General features: G+C 41.3%; 1 protein-coding gene across 1 annotated transcript; it reads left to right on the forward strand.

Moving 5' to 3' along the window:
* The first annotated feature begins 4611 nt into the window (after positions 1 to 4611).
* On the forward strand, positions 4612 to 7699 carry TAS2R5 (taste 2 receptor member 5). The gene is given in 4 exon segments (XM_043871801.1): positions 4612 to 4873; positions 6831 to 7163; positions 7166 to 7604; positions 7606 to 7699. Coding segments are annotated over 4 exon segments (1128 nt in total).
* Positions 7700 to 16260: the final 8561 nt, after the last annotated feature.

Here is a 16260-nt window from a genome sequence, read left to right on the forward strand (position 1 = left end):
ATTAAAGAAGAAACCATTTTATAATTTCTTTTGAATGCTACTATTTGGGAAGGAATAGGCCAATAGAAAGAGGGTGGGAAGGTAGATAAAATTCATGGAAAAACTAAATGAGATTCTTGGCCTTTTCAAGTATTTTGAAGGTTTCTCTGTATTGCTGAAATTTCACTTAAACATATGTGACTTTGGGTTTCCCTGATCGTTGTTACAAGCTTTTTTCAGTTGTTCCAGTTTAAAAAAAAACAACACTAACAAAAGAAAGAAGAGATTAAGAGGAAGAAGACAGTAGTGTTTGAAAGCATAAATTGAATGTAACTTTTAAGATCGCCTCAAATGCCAGGCGATCGCCTCAAAAGATCACCTCAAAAGCTGAAGCTTATTGAAAGCACTTAGAGTAGGTTTCCCAATAATGTTCTTTTTTTAAGCTCAAGCTGGAGATGTATCCTCTCATCTGCCCACTGTTTCTCAGAGAGCGCTGGAGAAGCTGGGACTTTCGAATTTTGTACGCTTGCTTCCTGTTCTTCCTGGGTGAGTAGAAGGTGGAAGTGGTAATTTGATAAAGCTCCCTAAGGGTTTAGATAACTGACCCTTGGCCAGTTTGATTCCTTAAGTGAAAAAGGGAGAAAAGAAACTCCATGGATGTGTGAGAAGTTGCCTGGCATGGAAATCGACTATAGGTAGGTGATAGAAGTTACTGGAGGTTGGGGAGGGGAGGGAGGGGGAGAGGGTCAGTGGGTAAGGACCGCAGCAGGGGAGGGGCACGGACTGCACAGCAGCCTCCCCGAGGCTGGGGGGGGGCGTGTAAGGTCAGTCTTCTTGGGGCATGCCAGCAGTAGCTTCACGTCGGAACAGCTGGCTTATTCTCTGGATGATGGCTGAGGGCTGTGTAGGGTCTGGGAAAAGGCAGGAATGTACCTCCATGTCAGGAGGAAGGAGCCTGAGGCCCTGGGTGATGGCTCCATGTGTGTACAACTTGCTTGCAAATGAGGTGTCTAAACACAGTTACATGATTTGTTTCATGATTTTCTGACCTATTTTATATATAAAGTGAAGTTGCTCAGTCATGTCTGACTCTTTGCGATCCCATGGACTGTAGACTACCAGGCTCCTCCATCCATGGGATTTTCCAGGCAATAGTACTGGAGTGGGTTGCTATTTCCTTCTCCAGGGGATCTTCCTGACCCAGGGATTGAACCCAGGTTTTCCGCATTGTAGACAGGCGCTTTACCATTTGAGCCACCAGGGAAGTCCTATTTTATATATTTATTTTTTAAAATTAGAGTATAATTGTTTTATAATGTTGTGTTGACCTATTTTAAATACAGAAAATTATTTGTCTCAGCTTTGCTGCTTTTATAAGTTGGGACAATGACTATATAATGACCTGAATTCAGGGCTCTCAAGAAATAATCAAATATATTGATACTACTCAAAAAACCTCTCTAACTCTCACTTATTCCTGTATATCTTTGACATCTCTGCCTGTTTTTAAAGGCCTGTCTCCTGTCATTACTCTTAATGTCCAGAAATTCTAAAATTGTGTAGAGCTGATCACCTTTTTTAGAAGCACCATCCCAGTTCTTATATTTGCATACTGTGAATACCAGCAGACTTCAGATGCTCCCCTACTTTGTTGACAGGAGTGAGTATGGAGAGAAATCACCAAGGAAGGAAAGAAAAATACTGACATTAATTTGTAGGAACCAGGCTAGGTAATTTCATATGTCCTTTTATCATCGCACTATCCCTGTGAGGTAAGCATTATTATAAAAACTTTCTTTATGAGGAGGAACCAGGAGCTCTGAGAGCTTAATTGACTTGTTGTAAGAACACAGCTTCTGACTGGTTGAGCGGGGAGGCACACCCAAAGCTGTCGGATTTTGAAGCAATGGTGCCTTTCTGTGAGTGGCCCCAAGGGCCCCTCTTTAAATTCCCCTTACAAGGAGCTTGTCGAGAGATTTGTGTCCCATTGAGGGTTAGATATCCGGAAAGTCCTGTCTGCCATCTCTGTCGCTCGACTCTTTTCTTAGCATGATCTTGCGAGGGGAAAACCTCTGTCTCCCAAATTTCCTCTAGAAAAGCACAAGTTCTAAAATGTTAAAAATGTGATTGTCATGTGAACAGCCTTCTGTAACTGGGTTTTATGTAACTTTTCAAAAATAAAGTTTGAATTTTATTTTGCGGAAAAGTTGCAAAGAGAGTATGTAGGATTCTTATATTCTCTTCTCTCAGCTTTTCTGATGTTAATACCTTACATAACCTGATATATTTGTTGAAACCAGGAAACCAGCATTCATATAGTAACTGTTAACTAAACTACAGACTTCATCCAAATTTTACTGGTTTTCCCACACATGTTCTTTATCTGTTCCAAGGTCCAATCCAGGATATCACATTGCAGATAGTCTTGGTCTCCTCTGGTCTATGATGTTTCTCAGTCTTTTCTTGTTTTTCATGACCTTGACAGCTTGGAGGGTTACTGTTTGGGCATTTTGTAAAACGTCTCTTCACCTGAGTTTGTCTGATGTTTTCCTCACAGTTAGACTGGGTTTGAATGCCTTTGGGGAAGAGTACAACAGAGGTGAAGCACCCTTCTCATCACATTACATCACATCACATCATGATGTCATCATGACTATTCATTGGTCCTGTTAACCTGGATTGCTTGGTTAAGGTGGTGTCTGCAGGTTTCTCCACTGCCTGCTCACTCTGCTTCCCTTTCCAGACATTCTAGTTTAGAGGTAAGTCTTTGCATCCAGTTCACTCTCAAGGGAAGCGGCATTAAGCCATGCTTCCTAGAGGGTCTCCCAAATCTTGTCTATCTTACTTATTTCTCCTCCCAAGTTTTCATACTTACAGAACCAGAGAAAATAGCTCCTGCTATCCTATCTGCCAGGTCTCCTCACTACCATTTACTTTTCCTGCCCCAGCAGTGCTGCTGCTGCTTATATTCTTACACTGGTCCTTGTAATGCCAGGCACGCCAGGTCCATGGCACGCCAGCCATGGAGGATGATGCACTTTGGCACTTCCTTCTCCCTGTAAAGACCTGAATTCTAGTACCCAAGACATGGTACCAATCCGAGAGAGCAAGAACTCCACCTCTTCATAAAGTGGTGGGAAAGAATCTGTAAAGACAATATATGTGTATTGATAGTTTTGGTTACACGTGCTATTAATAACATGCTTAATTTGCTCAATATCTGAATTTTTAGACTCATACAGTGTATTAAGAGAAGAATTAATTTGCTCAGGTGAACAGCTGCTATAGGTGAATTGCCTTCTAGATGCCTTCTGGTGGCAATGTGGGCACAGTTCTGGGAAGCATTGAAAAAGGCTGTGTGCAGGAGTACAGAATGGTTGAGTCCCTGAGATATGTCAGATGTAGGAGATGGAGCTGGACTGACTCTGGTAGCTTGTAGGTGAAAGGTATTTTTTGGATGAAAGTGTCAGACCTGAGTCTTTGAAACCAGTCTCTTAGCTGCTTCTTCCTTCTCCACGTGGCTTTCATGCCTTGGCTAGCCTCTCTGCCATCATCTCCAGCTCTTCCTCTGCTGAACCCACTACTGGCTCATCTCTGAGATACTCATGGCTGCCTTTACATATTGGGCTTCCCTGGTAGCTCAGCTGGTAAATAATCCACCTGCAATGCAGGAGACCTTGATTTGATTCCTGGGTCGGGAAGGTCCCTGGATAAGGGCTAGGCTACCCACTCTAGTATTCATGAGCTTCCACTGGTGACTGAGACGGTGAAGAATTTGGCTGCAATGTGGTGAGACCTGTGTTTGATCCCTGGGTTGGGAAGATCCCCTAGAGGAGGGTAAGGCAGCCCACTCCAGTATTCTTGCCTGGAGAATCCTCATGGACAGAGGAACCTGGCGGGCTACAGTCCATGGGGTCACAAAGAGCTGGACACGACTGAGCGACTAAGGACATTTCGATTATAATGGTTAGGAGGAATCAGACCTGTTGAAGAATTCTATGGACGGTGTCCACAACATGGGAGGGAGATCAAATCAGCCCTTACTCTAGAGAACTGCCAATAGTAAAATTCACTTACTGTAAAATTAACTTATTATAATTAACTTACTGTAGAGTTAATTAAATTTCTGTCCTCAACTCTTTTTCTTATGTCTTCTTTAAGTTTGAAATAAAATGAGAAAGTAATGTGGAAAACAGAATAGAAACCAGAGCTGTTGCTCTCTAAGCAATGCAAAGTGCTTGTTTTGTTAAACTCCGGATGTCAAAACTGAGTTTTCATGTTTTGCATGGAAGGGATCACATTTTTCTAAATTATTATAGGTAATCTGGTTCTCTTTGCCAGTGTAGACTATGTATCCCCTGATGAAATGAAGTAAAAAAAATAGCTGTAATTTTGAAATAATGAGTGTTAAAAAGACTTGAACCTTGCATTAGTTGCTAGATGTTTTTTAGACAAACATTTTTCTTATTAGAGTTAGCTAATTATCTCAGTTCTCTATGTGGTTTAGCTCATAATCTGTCAAGAAACCATCTTTTTGTTCCTGGTGGTTTTTTTTGAGGCAAGACTGGGCTTTCTGGATACATGTCAGTGGCTTCCCTGCTTTGCCTGAGGTTCCACTGCCCAAGACCTCGAATGCGGCAGGTAGGAGAGAAGGACAGTGGCACCTGCTGCCTGAAAAGTCACCACAGAAGCCTGGCTCCTGGAGAGGTTCATGCCTCATCCCGGCTCTCTGACCAGTGGCAGTTGTGGTCTTCCCCTTGCCTCTCCACAGCTGCAGGCGGGGTTCTCAGGCGCCAGGCCCTCAGGTGGGTGGGCTGCGGCACAGCGCTTGCAGCCTGGGCCCAGGGGCTGCTCACTGCTGTGTCCCTGTGCCTGCCGCGCTGCCTGGCACATGGTGCGCGGTGTGTGTCTGACCTCAGTGAACTGAAAGCCAGTCCTACAGTCCATTACATTTTCAGTGGAACAGCTGAGACCTCGCGAGGGTGCTGGCTCACTTGCAGCTGCATAGAGTGCCCCAGGTGCTGCTGGGACATGGGACAGAACTCTTCACTATGCCCGTGCTGCCTTCCTAAGAAGCCAGCCTGGCCTTTCCCCTCCAATCCAATTCCACTGTCTTCTCATTTCCTTTATGGTTGTTTCTAGCCTATATCGAATACCATACTGGTTTTCTGTTCTCTGCATAGCAAGACAAGTTTAGCAGCTTCAAACAGCATACTTTTATTGTGTCATGGTTTCTGTAGATTAGGCTCCCAGCACAGCCCAAGTGGGCCCTCTGTGCAGGCTTCTCAAAAACCACAGTTAAGATGTTGGCTGGGCTGTGTTCCTTCTGGAGCTCAGGGTGCTTTCCCAAGCTCCTGGTTATTGGCAGGGTTCAGTTCTTTGCATTTGTAGGATGAGGTCCCATTTTCTTGCCAGCTGTTAGATGGGGGTGTCAGTCTAAGCATCTCAGGGCCTCCTATAGTTCCTCAACATGCAACACTGTCATAACATGGCAACTGGACTCTTCAGGGCCAGCAGAAGGGCTCAGTTCCTCCTCCAAGACATTAACTGATTAAATCAGGTGAATCTCCTTTTTGATTTAACTCAAACTTGACTGATTAGGGCCTTGATTACATCTGCAAAAGCCCCCCATCTTTGCCATGTAATATTACCTAATCACAGGAGTGACATCCTCTGTTATTCATAGCCCTGCACCTGCTCAAGGATTATTCAGGGTGTGTACACCAAGGGGTGGGAACTTTGGGGGCCAGTTTAGAATTCGGCCTATCACAAACATATTTGCTTTTGGCTGGATCCAAGGAAGTTGGAATCTGAACAATAAATGAAGCACTTTCCCTCTATTTCTTGCTAACTGTGCTAGTTTTTTTTTTCACTTCTTGGAGCCAATCTCCTTTCTCTTAAGATTTTGATGTGAGGTGTACGCTAAGTCAAGTGTGTGTGGATAATTGATCATAAGGCAGATGACCTCAGAGATCATGATTAATAGTGATGGTTTCTGTACCCTATCTCCTATATATTTTTTTTATTATTTGCCACTTAAGTGGGATATGTTCTGGTTCTCTGATTACTTTCTTTTCCTGGACTCCCCTAATTCTGTCTTTAATGATAAAATATATTTTGAATTTCTGAGTTTATTCAGCTTTCATGCTTACATGTTCAAAGTTCTTTTTATGAAAATAGAATTTCTTTTTTATATGAATAAGCTCACATCTGGCATGGTATAGAATCTAAGAATGTTTTGACTTGGTCTCTCTTGTTGATGTGTGTATATGCTAAGTTGCTTCAACTGTGTCCAACTCATTGTGACCCCATGGACTGTAGCCCATCAGGCTCCTCTATGCATGGGATTCTCCAGGCAAGAATACCGGAGTGGGTTGCCATTTCCTACTCCAGGGCATCAACCCAGAGATCAGACCCTGTCTCTTCTGTCTCCTGCATTTGGCAGGAGGGTTCTTTACCACTAGTGCCACCTGGGAAAGCCCTTATTATATAATGTGTTAGTATCTAATGTTAACCCAATATCCTTGAGAAGGAGACTTGGTCTCTGTGATGTTTCAAATGTCTAGTCTCAGGGTTTGTTCCAGGTTCGTTCATGCGAATGCAAATAGAGAGAAATTTGTAACTTCTAAACTCTTTGCTTCTGGTCAGAGCTGTTCAGTCTATGCTTGAGGACAGATTGCAGAAGGGAGCGACTGAACTGAACTGAAGACCAAATCCAGATTTTGCGATCTAAGACTTTATGTTGAGTGTGGTATCACCTTCAGGGAATCTGCAGTGTAGCCAAGAGCTGTATACACCTATCTGCACTAAAGCAGAGCACCTTCTGCGACAGCAGTGAGAGACTTCCCCAGCCGTGCCGACTTCTGTCCTAGGACTGCTGATGCTGGTGGCAGTGGCTGAATTTCTCATTGGCCTTGTTGGAAATGGAGTTTTTGTGGTCTGGAGTTTTCGAGAATGGCTCCGAACATCCAGGGAGTCCTTGTATAACCTCATTGTCCCGAGCCTGGCAGTCTGTTGGTTGCTTCTGCAATGGTTGATTGTGGTGGACTTAAGTCTGTTCCTGCTTTTCCAGAGCAGCCATTGGCTTCGCTATCTCAGTGTCTTCAGGGTTCTGGTAAGCCAGGCCAGCCTGTGGTTTGTGAGTTTTCTCAGTGTCTGCTACTGTAGGACGATCCTGACCGTGAACATGCGGTCTTGTGGCTGAAGCAGAGGGCCTGTTACCTGAGTTGCTGCTGCTTCCTGGTGTACTTCACGATCAATTTGTAACTTACAGTCAGGGGTGGCTTAGACTTCTCCAGTCCTTCCCAAGGAAACAGCAGCATCTTATTCCCCCTTTCAAACTGGCACTATATATGTGTATTACAGCTCAATACAGGAAGCATGATGCCTTGCATGATGTTTCTTGTTTCCTCTGGGCTGCTGATTGTCCCTTTGTATGGACACTACAGGAAGATGAAGGTCCATACAGCTGGCAGAAGAGATGCTCAGGCCAAGGCTCACATCACTGTCCGGAAGTCCTTGGCCTGTTTCCTTATACTTTACGTGGTCTACATCCTGGCCAGCCCCTTCTCCATCAGCTCCAAGACTTTTCCTGTGAATCTCATCACTCTCTTCATCTCTGAGACACTACCCTTCTCCTCATTCTGTCATACTGATCATGGGGAACCCCAGGATGAAGCAGACATGTGAGAGAATCCTGTGGAAGACTGTGTGTGCTTGAAGAGCCCAGGGCCTGTGAGCTGGAGAGAGAGGAGTGGTCAGGAGACTGTTTTGAAATAATTTTTTGATAGCTCTCCCAAAGAGGACTGACTTAAAAAATTTTCTTTCTCCCCTAAAAAATTTTTTATTTTATATTGGAGTATAGTTGATAAACAATGTGTTAGTTTCAGGTATACACAGAGTGATTCAGTTATACATATACATGAATCTATTCTCTTTCAGATTCTTTTCCCATTTAGGCTATTACACGATATTGAGCAGAATTCCTTGTGCTACACATTAGGTCCTTGCTGGTTATCTGTTTTAAATTTACCAGTGTATACATGTCAGTCCCAAACTCCCAATCTGTCCCTCCCCCAAACTCTTTCCCCCTGCTAACCATAAGTTTGTTCTGTTAAGTTTGTGAGTCTGTGTCTCTTTTGTAAATAAGTTTGTTTGTATCAACTTTTTTCTTTTTAGATTCTGCTTACTAGCTCAGCTGGTAAATAATCTGCCTGTAATGCAGGAGACCCCCGGTCGATTCTTGGGTCAGGGAGATCTGCTGGAGAAGGGATAGGCTGCCCACTCCAGTATTCTTGGGCTTCTCTGGTGGCTCAGCTGGTAAAGAATCCGCCTGCAATGCAGGAGACGTGGGTTTGGTCCCTGGATTGGGAAGATCTCCTGGAGAAGGGAAAGGCTGCCCATCCCAATATTCTGGCCTGGAGAATTCCATGGACTGTATAGTCCATGGTGTCACAAAGAGTCAGACATGACTGAGTGACTTTCACTTTTTATAAGTGGTATCATATATCTGTCTTTCTCTGTCTGACTTATTCCACTTAGTATGATACTCTCTAGGTCCATCCATGTTGCTGCAAATGGTGTTACCTCATTCTTCTTTAAAATTTTTTTTATTGGAGTATAGTTGATTTACAATGTTATGTTAGTGTCAGGTGTATAGCAAAGTGAATCAGTTACACATATTCACATATCCATTCTTTTTGCAAATTCTTTCCTATACAGCCATTGCAGAGTATTGAGTAGATTTCCCTGTGCTATACAATAGGTTCTTATTATCTATTTTATAGTGTGAATATTTCACTCTTTTTAATGGCTGAGTAAAAACTTTCCTTCTTTAACACTAAATCAACAAATGGGAAATAGAAAATGCAGAATAAAAATCAGTATTTCTCTCTTGACAATATGAAGTACATTATTTTCATGTATTATAGAAATCAAGGCTGGGGCTTCATGTTTGGTAAAAGAAGTGTTATGTTCTGTTTATATATAACAAATAATTCATTTCTTTTAAATTTACATATATAAGTTGTGTTTTTCCTATTATATGAAATAGAGGTTAGGAACAATTACTATAGTGATCATTAATTTTTAAGAAATTTCATCTGTCTGTTAATGTTAGTCATTTTAGATAAGTTAAAAAAAAAAAGTACCAAAGGATTTTCCCATTTCTCTAGTTATCTAACTGAAAAACAAAACAAAATATATTTCTATTTCTGGAAGTTTCTTTGAGCCCTAGACTTTCCTTTTAGGATAAAAGTCAATTGGCTGCCATAATTGGTATTAAGTTCTGATGCCCAGGACCTGGGGGAAGCAAGATGGGAGCAAGGGGCACTTGCTTCCGCTCCCCAAAAGAACACTGCTCCCTTCAGAGGTCAAACCTTATTTTCTTTGGTCTTTAGCCATCCTGTCTGTCCACTCTGGCCTCTCCACAGCCTAAAGGCAGAGTTTTAGCACGTTGGGTCTTCGAGTTGAATGGAGATCATCCAGCACATCAAATCCATGGCAGTAGGAACTCTGCCTGTTTTTGTTTCCTCCTTAGGTTCCTGGTGCCTAGAATATGACCTGGGCTATAATAAACAATTTCTAAATGATTGATTTGCTGTGTGAAGTAGCCTTTTAACTCCTTTTATATATTATAGAGAAAATGAGGCCCAGAGAGGGTAATGGGCTGCTCCAGAGTTTCACAGAGAGCCAGAACTAACTTTCCTGACTCCTATCCCAGACTCTTTCTTTATATCACATGACTTTCCTAAGGAGTTAGCTTCGCATCCTTTGTATCTACTTCCTCAGCCTTCTTTTTAGGCTTATTTGAACACATTTCCCCTCTGTAATCTAAAGAACAGTACTTGATATACTTACATTTTTTTCATTTCTTACTCACCGTGCTAATCTACTTTCATTAACATGTTCTAACACATATCTTTTCCTTATCCAAAGCTGTGAACTGAGGAGTGTCCTAGGTGCATGTGGATATTGGTCATCGTTCAAAGGAGGCATAGCTCCACTGATGTCACTGTGAGTTGTGTGAGGCCAAGCACCATATTAGTCTTCTGGAAATGATAATAATCATCCTTTTCAAGTAGAGAGATACCTCTCTCTGGCTATATTTTTAGTAGTAGGATAGATTTTCCATTATGCCATGCCTATACAGCTGTCTGCTGTGACCAGTTGTTGTAATAATGATACTTACCTAACATTTGTATTGGGCTTTGTATCATGTGTTCTTATATGTAGTCTATTATCTCATTTGATTTTATTAGCAACTCTATGCAAGTGGTAATTGTTTTCCCATTATGTAGATGACAAAACTCAGGCTGGAGTGATGATTTGCTCAAGATCATCAGCTAATAAAACAGTCCCAGAGGTTTGAACCCCCAGTCTTGTGCTTTTTCCAGTAAACCTTAAGTTCTTCTTGTTCATACTTGTGAGACTTCATGCTGGGATTAGCCTGTGGCATGCTCAAGTTTTTGAGTATTTTTAAACAGGTGAAATAAGCAGCTAATCTTTCAAGTTTGGTGTTAGTGGGATGCTTGGAAGCCAAGATCCAAAATCATGACAGACTGAAGTTTCTGTGACTTGCTTTTCTCAGGGACAGAACACTTGCATTTTCCTAGTCATCTTTTGGGATTGAATTTCCTTCCTCTTCTGTATGTGATTTAGCTCATGATGGATGTGAGGCTACTTTGTGTTTTACCCAAGAAAACAAATCTGGAGGCAAATCTGTGCTCTTGAGTTAAATCTTGTGTAATTAAATCTTTTATAGTTTGCATTCTCAGAGCTGCAGCTGGGTCCGTGTTCATGTGCATGTGCGCGCGTGTATGTGTGGGTTCAGCTAACCTTCCTTTCTCTTATGGACTGAGATCTCTGATGGTGCAGCCTAGAGGGGAACTAGGAAGAGATGTAAACAGTACAGACAGGTAGAAAATGCCCTGACATTAGTCCCAGATGTAGTCACATTTTACCTTTTGTCGTCATTCTTCTGGTGATGACTTTCACAACTCTAAATATTTTGTCTCTCTTACTTGGTTTATTAGCTTTGAACTGTAACTTTTGAATCCCATTCATCAAAGTTTGGGGATTGTCTCACTTAACCTCAAATTTATTCCTCTCTTCAATATTTGATTATTTTTATTTACTTGTCGTTCTTCTGGTCACTAATTTTTGTGAATTTAAGTAATATATTTTTTACTTTGCTTTTTAAAATCATAACTTATGACAGTAGCTACAGAATCTGAACTATGTAGAAGGAAGAAATTAGTTCTTTAACTCTCCTGTACCCTCCCCACATCCCAGCTCATGTGTCCAACTTGATATGACTTAAGAATAAATTTAATTCATTGGAAGGGAATTGGCTATCTCTTGGAATCAAAGGGAAGAGGGAGAATCAATATCAGAAAGGGAATCAAGGGGTCTAAACAACTGAGAACACAACCAAATCATTCTTGAGGGACTGATGCTGGCACCACATTCACAAGGTCAGCATTGTGACCTTGACACTGCCACTGCCTCTGTGTGGCACATGTCCCTCTGTGCCTCACATGTCCCTTTGAACTATAGTACCGAGGTCTGAAATCCTGGCTAAGAACCTCTGCTTGGTTGATTCTAGATCATACCTGCCGTAGATGACAGGTCCTGTGGCGAGAAAAAATCTAATTCCACTTTGGTTTCTGAAACATGTATTTTTAGATTAGATGACATATTCAACAGTGACATTAAGCATCAGAATTGATACAGCTGACGGTGAATTAATGAACTGGAAGATCAGCTCAAAGAACGTTCTGAGAAGGTATCAGGAAACAGTAAAAAGATGGAAATAGGAGAAACAGACCAAAGAAATTAAGCATGTAGATTGAAGACAAAATGAACTGTTGGCGACAACTTACTTTTAATTAAAGAGAAAACATTAGCAATGTATGAGCATTTTAAGAACAAAGCTGAAAACTTTGCTGAGGTTCTTTCCTTTAGTGGGAGCTAGTGGAGTAGCTTCAAAACTTCAACATTCTACATTAAATACAGTTACTGTATAAGCCAGCAATTCCTCTCATAGGTATATAGCCAACAGAAATGAGAATATATGTCCACACAAAAACTTACCAATGAATATTCACAGCAACACTGTTCATACTAGTCAAGAAGTAGAAACAACCCAAATGTCTGTTGTCTGATGGACGGATAAACAAAGTGTGTGTGTGATGTGTGTGTGATTACACATAATCATGTAATAGAATATTATTCAGCCGTAAGAAGGAGAGAAGTACTGATACATGGTGCAGCACAGATGGACCTTGAAACATGCTCACTGAAAGAAGCCCGTCAGGAAGACTTCATGTTTTATGATTCCCTTTATGTGAAAGGTTCAGAATAGGCAGATCTATAGAACAGAAAGTAAATTAGTAGTTTCCAGGTGCTGGGGATATAGGTATTGGGTAGTGACTGCTTATGGATATATATCGTTTCTGTCAGGGTCATGAAAATGTTCTAGGTTTAAATAGTGCAGTAATTGCTTAAGTCTGTGACTATATTAAAAAAAACCCACTGATTTATATGCTTAACAACAGATTAAAGAAATAAAACATGTGAATATTAGAAAAGAAATAAAACTGTCATTATTTTAAGCAGATATGGTTGTCTACATAGAAAATCCCAATAATTAAAAAATTTTAGGAAATAATTTAGAAAGGTAACTATATATAAGGTCAATATCTAAGAGTTAATGTGTTTCTATACAGCAGTATGAAGCAATCAGTAAACACGAGTTTTTAGAAAACCATTTTTTGTAGCCTCTAGTGTTCTATAAAATTCTAGGAAATATTTAGATAGTACATGCTTCATGGTTAGTTTCAAGTTCTCAGTCTTGGCAGCACATGAGAATCACTTTGGCAGATTAAAAGGTATCACGAATGCCCAAGTCTTGCCCAAGAGCAATTCCGCCAGAGTCTCTGAGATAGGACTCAGGCATGATGTCTTTTAAGTGTGCAAAAGAGGTTAAGAAGAGTAGAGTATTAATCTCACTGTAGTTTTCTTAGCATAGTATCATTAAGATGAACTTATCCTGAATTTAAGGTAAAAGATAACTTTGAAAATCAGGTATCAACAGTTTAGGCTTTCTTTCTTTTAGTAAGGTTTTGTAACTCAGCACTGGGTATCTCTGAGGAACTAGTAGAAGAGTTGGGGGAATATCTGATGACAGCATCTTTCACTCCCAGGCCCCTAGCTTTGTAAATTGGTTTTGGGCTTTCCCAGTATCCCCCGAGGAATGGTAGCCAATTCAACCCTTACTCCTGAGATTCCTGTCCTGGATGTTCCCTAGATGGATCTCTTATTTTCTTCCCTTCTTCTGCCCATTTGTCAGCATCAGTGCTTTCTGGGGACGTTCAAGACTCAGGAGCCACATTCTGTCACACTTTACTATCACAACTTGTCATAAACATATTCCTCATCCTCACTTCCTCACTCCTGGTCATCGCATTTTGACTCTTCTATGTTAATCAACGATTTCTCTAGGAGAGCAGACACTGCCTTTCCCAACCACCTTTCAACTCTATTTTCTGCATTTCCAAGAAAATTTCATAGAACCTACTCCAGCTTTGGGGATCCTTGTTGAGTAATTCTCAATGTATGCTCTCTTTAAAATGTTACCTCAGTACTCTAGTTTTTTTTTTCATAGTACTTACCTGACATAATACATTTTAAAATTTACCTGTGTCTCTAAACTAGAATGTATACTCCATGAGGACAGAAATCTTTGATTTTCTCCTGTGTCTTCAGTGTTTAGAACAGTAGATATTATTGAATGACCACACATGTTATTGTGTATGATTGTACTGCCTTTTAAAAAATGAGCCACACTCTGTGGCTCCCCACCCTACCAGTGTTTTGCTCTCTATGGTGTTACAGTGAACATCTTGTAAAACTCTAAAGGTAGACATCAGAGAATATGCATATGCATAGTGCTAAAGTTTATCATATGCATTGCCAAATTCTTACAGAAGATGAACGTGCACCAGAAGTGGGGTCTTAATTTTAGATAGGGTAGTCAGACAAGACTTTACTAAGAAGATATTTATTTAAGTTACTTATTTGACTGCACCGGGTCTTAGTTGTAGCATGTGAGATCTAGTTGCCTGACCAAGGATTGAACTCAGGCCCCCCTGTATTGGGAGCATGGAGTCTTAGCCACTGAACCACCAGGGAAATCCCTGTAGTCTTAAAAAAATGTTTTTATTTATTTACTTTTGACTGCTCTGCGTCTTAATTGCTGTGTGGGGGCTTTTTCTAGTTGCTGTGAGTAGGGGCTACTTTATTACAGTGTGCAGGCTTCTCATTGTGGTGGCTTCTCTTGTTGCAGAGCACAGCCTCTGGGGTGCATGGGCTTCAATAGATGTAGCACGCAGGCTCAATAGTTGGAACTCTCAGACTGTTTAACACAGGCTCAATAGCTGGAACTCTCAGACTGTATAACGCAGGCTCAATAGGTGTGGTGCGTGGGCTTAGTTGCTCCGAGGCATGTGGAATCTTCCCAGACCACAGAGCAGACCCATGTCCCCTACGTTGGCAGGCAGATTCTTATCCACTGTGCCACCAGGGAAGTCCAGAAAATATTCAAACAAAGATTTTAGGGAATGAGGGAAGTAGCCATTCAGGAATCTGGGAAAAGTGTGAAAGTTTTGAGTAAAAAAGTGTCTAATGTGTTCAATGGAGAGCAAGGAGGCCATTGTGGCTGGAGTAGAGGTGTTGTGGGTGATGAGGTCAAAGGGGCAGGGGGGCCCATGGTTTTAGGGCCTTTATAGTCCATTGTACACATATTTTGTTTATTCTGAGTGAGGGAACCATTGGAGAGGTTGTCGCTGCTAAAAAACAGAGACAAGTGACAGAACTTGACTTAAGTTTTAAAAGAAGTTGTATTGAGAACAGGTTGAATTTAGTAAGGCAAAAGTGGGAGATACTGCAATACTCCAGGTTTACCAGAGTGGTAGCAGTGGAGACAGAGAGAAGTAGTAAGATCTGATAGACAGAGGGCCTGATGAACTATGGATGGAGGTTCGTGACACTATACAGGAGACAGGAATCAAGACCATCCCCAAGGAAAAGAAATGCAAAAAAGCAAAATGGCTATCTGGGGAGGCCTTATAAATAGCTGTGAAAAGAAGAGAAGCCAAAAGCAAAGGAGAAAAGGAAAGATATATCCATTTGAATGCAGAGTTCCAAAGAATAGCAAGGAGAGATAAGAAAGCCTTCCTCAGTCATCAGTGCAAAGAAATAGAGGAAAACAGAATGGGAAAGACTAGAGATCTCTTCAAGAAAATTAGAGATACAAGGGAACATTTCATGCAAAGATGGGCTCAATAAAGGACAGAAATGGTATGGACCTAACAGAAGCAGAAGATATTAAAAAGAGGTGGAAAGAATACACAGAAGAACTGTACAAAAAAGATCTTCATGACCCAGATAATCACGATGGTGTGATCACACACTTAGAGCCAGATATCCTGGAATGTGAAGTCAAGTGGGCCTTAGGAAGCATCACTATGAACAAAGCTAGTGGAGGTGATAGAATTCCAGTGGAGCTATTTCAAATCCTAAAAGATGATGCTGTGAAAGTGCTGAACTCAATATGCCAGCAAATTTGGAAAACTCAGCAGTGGCCACAGGACTGGAAGAGGTCAGTTTTCATTCCAATCCCAAAGAAAAGCAATGCCAAAGAATGCTCAAACTACCACACAATTGTACTCATCTCACACGCTAGTAAAGTAATGCTTAAATTTCTCCAAGCCAGGCTTCAGCAATACGTGAACCAAGAACTTCCAGATGTTCAAGCTGGTTTTAGAAAAGGCAGAGGAACCAGAGATCAAATTGCCAACATCCGCTGGATCATCGAAAAAGCAAGAGAGTTCCAGAAAAACATCTATTTCTGCTTTATTGACTATGCCAAAGCCTTCAACTGTGTGGATCACAATAAACTGTGGAAAATTCTGAAGGAGATGGGAATACCAGACCACCTGACCTGCCTCTTGAGGCCTTACAAATAGCTGTGAAAAGAAGAGAAGCAAAAAGCAAAGCAGAGAGGTAGCAGGGAACAGAAGCCAGTATCTGTTGTAATGCTATGGACTTGCCTATAATTTCAAGGCTAAGTGCATAGGGCTAAGAATCCAGCATTTTGGGATTCCATTTCAGGCTCTGACAAACTACCACCTATAGATAATGTTAAGTAACTTCTATTTGTCTCAATTTTCCCATTTGTAAAGTGGGAAGAAAAGAGAACTTTGAGGGTTTGTTATAAGC

This window comes from Cervus elaphus, chromosome 18 (assembly GCF_910594005.1).
Source record: "Cervus elaphus chromosome 18, mCerEla1.1, whole genome shotgun sequence".
Classification (NCBI taxonomy): domain Eukaryota; kingdom Metazoa; phylum Chordata; class Mammalia; order Artiodactyla; family Cervidae; genus Cervus; species Cervus elaphus.